This window comes from Erpetoichthys calabaricus, chromosome 17 (genome assembly GCF_900747795.2).
Source record: "Erpetoichthys calabaricus chromosome 17, fErpCal1.3, whole genome shotgun sequence".
Lineage (NCBI taxonomy): Eukaryota > Metazoa > Chordata > Cladistia > Polypteriformes > Polypteridae > Erpetoichthys > Erpetoichthys calabaricus.
Window position 1 is genome coordinate 99,747,521 of NC_041410.2, and position 7,381 is coordinate 99,754,901.

The 7,381-nt window shown below is 45.1% G+C and overlaps 1 protein-coding gene across 1 annotated transcript; it reads left to right on the forward strand.

The window, feature by feature from the left end:
• The first annotated feature begins 511 nt into the window (after positions 1–511).
• On the forward strand, positions 512–7,041 carry dnajb1b (DnaJ heat shock protein family (Hsp40) member B1b). The gene is made up of 3 exons (XM_028822691.2): positions 512–1,050; positions 4,400–4,974; positions 5,966–7,041. Exons 1-3 carry the CDS (start codon positions 840–842, stop codon positions 6,194–6,196), a joined length of 1,017 nt encoding a protein of 338 aa, XP_028678524.1. The 5' UTR covers positions 512–839; the 3' UTR covers positions 6,197–7,041.
• The last annotated feature ends 340 nt before the right edge of the window (positions 7,042–7,381 follow it).

Sequence of the window (7,381 nt, forward strand, 5' to 3'; positions counted from 1 at the left end):
GTGCCCAGTGACAATCTGCGTTGCAATATAAACTTGTGACTTCCACCAGCGTCGTTTTCCAAGCGTTCTGCTCCTTTCCGGCTGGCACTGTGACGCTTGGCTTGTCCTCGTCACACGAGTGACTTCATGACGTCATTACGCTGACCCCGCTTGTCTGTCTGTATTTCGACGTCCTGCCATCCCGTCATTCACTTTCATTCCGCCCGCTTTTCTTTACTTTCACGTAGCGAGTTGCGTGTTTTTCTTCCTGTCTTTCTCTTTTCACAGTGCCCACCAATAACTCGTGCGACCACCGGCTCGTACCCCTAACAAGACCAATAAATAAAAAGCCAAAGGTTTCCCTGCGCATCGCGATGCTCGGATTTTCAAAGGACTTTCCAAAAACCCTAACGGGGCGGAGCCAACCAGGCGGCTCAGTCTGTCGACGAAGGGGCGGAGACAGACGGCGGTGTATGTCGAAGAAAGGGGCGTGTTCACACGTGGTGGGCGGGATAGTGCGAGCGAGGAGGTGGGGTTGGGGGGAGCAGCGCTGGAAGGTTCTTGACAGTGAGGGAACCTTCTCGAACTTTCCGTGTGCGTATAAATAAAGAGTCCTGCCACGGATGAGAGTTTTTACAGTAGAGCACTGACGTGTGATGTGACAGATAGTAGCACAACCATTAGAACGAGGCTAAGAACTTTCCTATTGATAGCTTGCGCAGATACGACATCATTGAGCGGCATTTCCGTCTGGAGGAGGAGGTGGAGGAAGAAGAAGACGGTAGAGTCCTAGTCGAAAGCCAGAAGTCGTTGCGCATTAAACCATTTTCTCTTAGGAAGAGGGGCGACGAAGTGTCAACATGGGCAAAGACTACTATAAGATCCTGGGCACGCAGAAAGGGGCTACGGACGAGGAAATCAAGAAAGCGTACCGTAAGCAAGCACTGCGTTATCACCCGGACAAAAACAAGGCGCCGGACGCCGAGGAGAAATTCAAAGAGGTGGCAGAGGCGTACGATGTCCTCAGCGACCCGAAGAAGCGAGAGGTGTACGACAAGTTCGGCGAAGAAGGTAAGCAAGCGCTGGGTGCTCCCGGGTGACATGCACGGCTTTACAGATCTGAACTTAAACGTCTGTCGAGTGGGCTTCATGTAGGCTGCGATCACCGCCGGCATTACGGCGACTTGTTTTGGAGCTTAACAGGCGCCGGCCTTGAGGTTGCTTTTGGGCTATGATCAGGCTCGTGAGCCGTGGGTGTGGAGTAAGTGCCCACAGCACTAAAAATTGTCAACGCTCTGTGTGTATAGTTTGATTTTTTTAATGAATGTTCCTCCGGCAGTTCTGTAAGCCTCGGGGGCGGAGACTAGCGCGGGGAGTCCTGCTATTGGCCGAGACCCCCACCTCCCATAAGCCTCTGCTAGAAGCTTCTAGCAGCTGCTTGAGAAACGGTTGCGATTACGCGCGGCCTGGGCTGCGGTGCCAGTGTTGTCAGGTCCACGGTTTTGTCGCCCAGTTGGGCCATTTGAGATGTCAACCATGGAGGAAAAATGCTCTTTCACACACTGCGGTTTTTCGGTGTATTATTGGCCTGTTGTTTAAAACCCCCACCTCATGTTTTTTTTACCCAACTGGCACCCCTTCCCCAGCTCTTCGTATTTGACTTGTATGAATGTTCTCTACTGTTCCAAGATCCCCTCCTTCCCCCATTGTGTGATGGTTTATACCCAGTCTGTAACTCTGAAATGTGCCGCCCCAGTGGTTGCGGTGTGTACCCACCAGCTCTGACACGGCCCCCAGCTCTCCGGTGTGTCATTTTGTCTGCCTCAGGCGTTGGGGGGAATCCCGTTTTTTTTAGCGATCGTTGGCACATAATTTTTAAGAACCTGGCAACACTGGCATTCTCTTCGATCCTTCGGGCGGTCCGCGAGTGTGGTGGCGTTTGAGGAAAGGAGCTGGATACTAACATCCAGATATTCTCATCATGTTCACAACCTCCGAAGTCTTCTCGCTGTCACAGTAATGGGGGCGCGCTGTTTGAATCCCGAACCGTAAGAATTTAGTGTTTTAAACTCTGATGATCCGTAGCCATGTGTTCAAAATAGAATTTGATTTAATGTTAAAGTTAAGGGTGTGCCATGCTACTGGAGAGAGAGAAGCCTGTGCCTTCATAATGAAAGTGTAAACCGTGTTGAGTAAAAGGAAAGTGCCAGAAAGTTCAACTTGGCATAAGCCGCCTTAATTTAGTGTGTGAAATGGAAGACGAGTACAGAAGAATAGCTGCATCAAATACTTAAAAATACCGTCTGCTTCATTGTAAATGTTTTAAAGGCAAAATATTCTCGATTGTAACAGAAATCTGTCCGTATTGTAGCTGTGATGGAGGCCTGTAGACGGCTAGACCCTGACCTAAAAAAATGAAAGAACATTTCTGTTATCACTGACCTTGAAGTAGTTCAAAACAATACCTTGCATACTTGCTTATGTTTGAAATAATACATTTGTTGTTTTAACCTTGGAGTGGCCCATATGGGGTTAGGACCACCGGTAAGGAATGAAATATCAAAATTGTGAACAGCAACTAAGAAATGGCATCAAATGACACTCCACGTGCCAATACTACTGATCATCTTCAAGTCCTTCTGATCATTTTTGTGAAAGACCCCACTGCTCTGCCCTTAAGCATAAGGGTGTAATTTCCTGCACAAAATATGATAAAGTGGAATAAAAAAAAAGGGTTTTCAGGTCCTGAATGCCAAAAACTGGGGCCCAAAACTTGACGTCTTGCGTCACTGGGCCTCAAGACAAGTCTGATAAGATATCCTATGAGTCGGGAAGCACTGGACAAAAAAAAGTGATTTCTAAGTGTCCAGCGCTAAATGTTATGAATACAAAAGGTGGGAAAGACAGGAACCCTAATATCTGCTACACATTTGGGTGGGACTTCTTTTACATTTATTTGCTTAGCAGACCTGCGGTGGGCTGGCGCCCTGCCCGGGGTTTCTTTCCTGCCTTGTGCCCTGTGTTGGCTGGGATTGGCTCCAGCAGACCCCCGTGGCCCTGTAGTTGGGATATAGCGGGTTGGATGATAGATGGATGGATGCTTAGCAGACACTTGTGTCCAAAGCAACTTTCAAAAGGAGGTAAACATAATCGAGTGAAGATCAGTCTGGCAGATTATTTGGGGACAATGAAGAGCTCAGGAATAGTAACTCACTTGTGTTGTAAGTCATGAAAACTGCTAATATGACTTGGGACAAAAACTCGCCAAACAAAGAGTCTTCAAAGGCTTCTGAAACACCTTGAAGTTGTCAGAATTTTGAATGGAGGTGCTTGGCTTATTCCAGCAGCTAGAAGCAACACATGAAGAGTCTGGACTGTGATTTATCACCAGATTTATATTTATAATATAATATTGTGTGTGTGTGTGTGTGTGTGTGTGTGTGTGTGTGTGTGTGTGTGTGTGTGTGTGTATATATATATATATATATATATATATGAGGTAGTCGTGCCCGTCAAGGACGGGCTGCAGGCGACTTTTATCAGTGTTGCAGGGTAAAAGTCATTAAGTGCAAAATTATTTGTACCATGATTAAATTTAGTAATAAAATGTTTTTTGTTATTTGTGCCACACGACGAATCGGGATTCGAATCCAGGCGGACAGTAGGTGGTGTTAAGTCCTAACTTTGTTCCAGCATCCGCGTTCTTGTTCTGTTCTCTCAACAATTTCAACTTGAGTTGCGTTCGACCGACTTTCTTGTTGTCGTTGAGGTTCATGTTCACGTCTTTCAGCAACTTCAATTTCAGTGGCAGTAGAACGTTTTTGTTGCAATCGCAGACGCTCAATTTCGTGAACCAATTGTGTTGTGCGGTTGCTTCTGTAAGCTGCAACTCGTTGGCGTTCATTTTGTCTCTGCTGTGAGATTTGAACACTCTTTGCTGCTTGTCGTACTGCACGTCGCTGTTTATTCCACAGTTTTTGTTCTAAAAATTCTTTTTGGTTTCTTCGTTTTTGGCAATTCTTGAGGTGTAGTTTGAGCACCTGAAATATCCAAAATCTTATTTCTTTTTGCATTTTCGTCTTCTTCAGTCGAGTGACTTCCTTCAGCTTTTGTTTTAATCCGATTGGTCACTCGCTTCCCAGTGCTTCGTTCAGCCAATCAAAACACTGATGTAAACGTACCAACCAACCAACCAACAGACAGACATGCTGAAATATATATATAGATGTATGTATGTATGTATATGTATATGTGTATATATATATATGCTGACCCACTGACTACTGTGTAGGCAAGCATTGATGGAGTTGAGCGGCCATCCTTTACTGTGAAGCTTAACCCTTGGGCTTTGTGCATAGGCCAGAATTAGTTTATATGTTTAAAAACTCGACTAACCGTTGGCTTTATTCTGTTATTACAGGACTAAAGGGTGGCATTGGAGGAGGAGGTCCCAATGGCACCAACTTCAATTACACATTCCACGGGGACCCCCATGCAATGTTTGCAGAGTTTTTTGGTGGCCAGAACCCTTTTGATGCTTTCTTCCGGCACAGTGCAAGTGATGACGACATGGACACAAGTGACCCCTTTGCCAGTTTTGGAATGGGGGGCATGGGAGGCTTTTCTCATGGCTTTGGCCGTTCAGGGCCAAGGCTCAGCCGGGACAGCATCACCAAGAAGCAGGACCCACCAGTGGTGCACGATCTTAAAGTCACACTAGAGGAGATCTTCAGTGGTTGTACAAAAAAAATGAAAATCTCCCATAAGAGGCTCAACCCAGATGGCAGGACCACTCGAAGTGAAGATAAAATTCTGACAATTGATGTGAAACGTGGTTGGAAAGAAGGAACAAAAATTACTTTCCCCAAGGAAGGCGATGAGATGCCAACCAACATTCCAGCTGATATCATCTTTGTTTTGAAAGACAAACCCCACTCGATATTTAAACGGGACGGTTCAGACATCGTTTTTCCAGCAAAAGTTACTCTTCGAGAGGTAAGTTTGAAAATTGTGTTCAGTGAAGTTAATGAGGATCTGCGAGGAGGTCCGATTTTAAAAGGTGATGTGGCAGCTTGCTCAGTCGATGCCATACAACAGGGGTCCTCAATCCCAGTCCTGGAGGGCCGCAGGTTTTTGTTCTAACCCGGTTTCTTAATTAGAAAGCGATTCTTGCCAATGATTTAACTTCATGACTTGTTAGTGTTTTAACTCTGCTATGTCAGGGTCATATCTGAGATTTTCTTCCCCTTTCTAAGGATATCATCCAAAAGATTTGAAGGCTAAAATGGAGGAGTAATAATTCTCAGTCCTTCACTTTTTTCTCTTCACTTTCCTTCCAAGTATTTAATTAAACCCAATTGTGCCTGATAAATACACACAGAGGTGTAAAGGGTAACAAGCAAAATGGAGAAATGCTGCTCTCTTTTGTCATTTGCATGTTATTGCTAATTAGGAGTAATTAAAAAGCAAGAATACGGCAGTTTAAGACTAAAATAAGCAGTAAGGGTTCAAAATCTTAATGAGCGAGACCACTAAAGTGAAGCAGAAGAGTTACTGGAGCAATAAGCGCATCTTATTAGACAATTGGGTTGGAACAAAAACCTGCAGCCACTGCGGCCCCCCAGGACTGTGATTGAGGACCCCTGCCATACAAGATCATTTCGTTGCCCTCCCTTTCCGGGGGTACTGACCTGCCAAACGCACAGTGGTGTGTTACGAAGAGAAACGTCGTATACTTCTGACAGGCCACTGGTGTTAATGGGGGGAAATGGAGGCTTGCTTGGAGAAGTTGAAGGGTTTTTCTCAAAGCAGTAGAATCATTTAGTAAATGACTGATAAATAAATGAATGAATAATAAAATTATATGGATGGGAAATTGAAGAAACCTGTAAAAATGTCTTCAAACATTTAGTTCCCAGATCTCTGGCTCCCACTACCGTTGACTGACGTCTGTCTAACTGCTCTGTTCCTGTCTTCTCCTCTGCAGGCTCTCTGTGGATGCACTGTAAATACTCCAACGTTGGATGGCCGAACATTACAAGTTGCATTTAAAGATGTCATCAAACCGGGGTACAAGTGGAATATCGCTGGTGAAGGACTTCCTTTACCCAAATGCCCAGAGAGACGAGGTGACCTGGTTTTAGAGTTTGAGGTCAGATTCCCAGATCGCATACCCCAGAGCACAAAAGACATTTTGGGTCAATTACTACCTCCGTAGAGCCAGTAGAAGAACATGTTAGCTAGCGGCAAGTTTCTGAAGTCCAAATGGCGTCCACTTGAGGATTTGTGTATATTATTATTATTATTATTATTATATGATGTACTTTTTGTTTTTGTTTCAGTTCAAGGTGACAATAGAGGAACAAAGCAGCTCTGTGCCTTGTCTTGGAACTTCTTCATAAAACAACTCATTTGAGTTTTCACATTGCTTAGCGTTCTGGTCGGCAGTACGAGTCGGTTTGTCTGGCTGAATTTTGTAACAAGCGAGTGTCAAGGCCGGACGGTGGTTTGATGTTGGTACAATATTATTGCTGGGGCAGACTTGTCACTTTTCAGTTCTGTAGTCCCAGAGCTTGCCCCCCAAATGCAGTGTGTGTTCCAGCCATTCAGATCATCACCAGGTCATGTTTAGGTGACACTCCTCCCTCGTCGGTGTAAACACATTGTGCGATGACGCAGTTGTCTTTGCGCCAGATTATTGGCCAGCATTGCTTTGGGTTTGACTAAAAGCCCGACGGGATATTTCCAAATGGCATTTTAGAGTTGCAGTTGTTAACCAAAACTGGAGACGTGCTCTGTGGCGTGATGGAGCGCTTAGACAAGTTCACTGTGAGTGCAGGAGTGGACATTCACATTCTGCCATTTTCAGCTTTAACACTCAGTGACTTGAATTCATGGTCTTATTGACATATTTCTGTACATATTCCAGAAAGGAGAGGCGCGCTGCATTTCAAATAAATGTAAAAATGTCAAATGCAGCTCCTCTTAATCGCTGGATGTTTTGTATATGCAATTTTGTATATTTTGTCAGTTTCTGAATAAAAAATAATGGGTTCAGAAAGACTTGGTAGGACTACACAGTTCCTTTCTGCACTGATGTTACAAAAATGGCAGGGACGGTTGGTATTGGGCATGAAATGGTGTGAGCTCATTTGCTCTGTATGTACACTTGTATGGGGTGGGGTGTTTCAGGGGCAAAGCTGGTGGTGTGACATGATGGAAAGACTGGCTCACAACCCAGTGGGACCTTAAAATAATAGCAGAGCTCTGCTGCATTCCTGAAAGGCCCTCTAAAAATACCGTGCCCTCTAGAATAGTGTTCACAGCGGTGGGCTGGACGTCCTGAACGTCACTGGGGCAGCTGTTCATTACTGAAAGTGAGGTGAGACAATAAGGGACTGGC

Excerpts from the sequence above, each read along its gene's own strand:
- dnajb1b (XM_028822691.2), top strand. The coding sequence starts at position 840 with ATGGGCAAAGACTACTATAAGATCCTGGGCACGCAGAAAGGGGCTACG. Across the intron at positions 1,051-4,399 it reads CGACAAGTTCGGCGAAGAAG|GACTAAAGGGTGGCATTGGA; the intron begins GTAAGCAAGCGC and ends CTGTTATTACAG. Across the intron at positions 4,975-5,965 it reads CAAAAGTTACTCTTCGAGAG|GCTCTCTGTGGATGCACTGT; the intron begins GTAAGTTTGAAA and ends TCTCCTCTGCAG.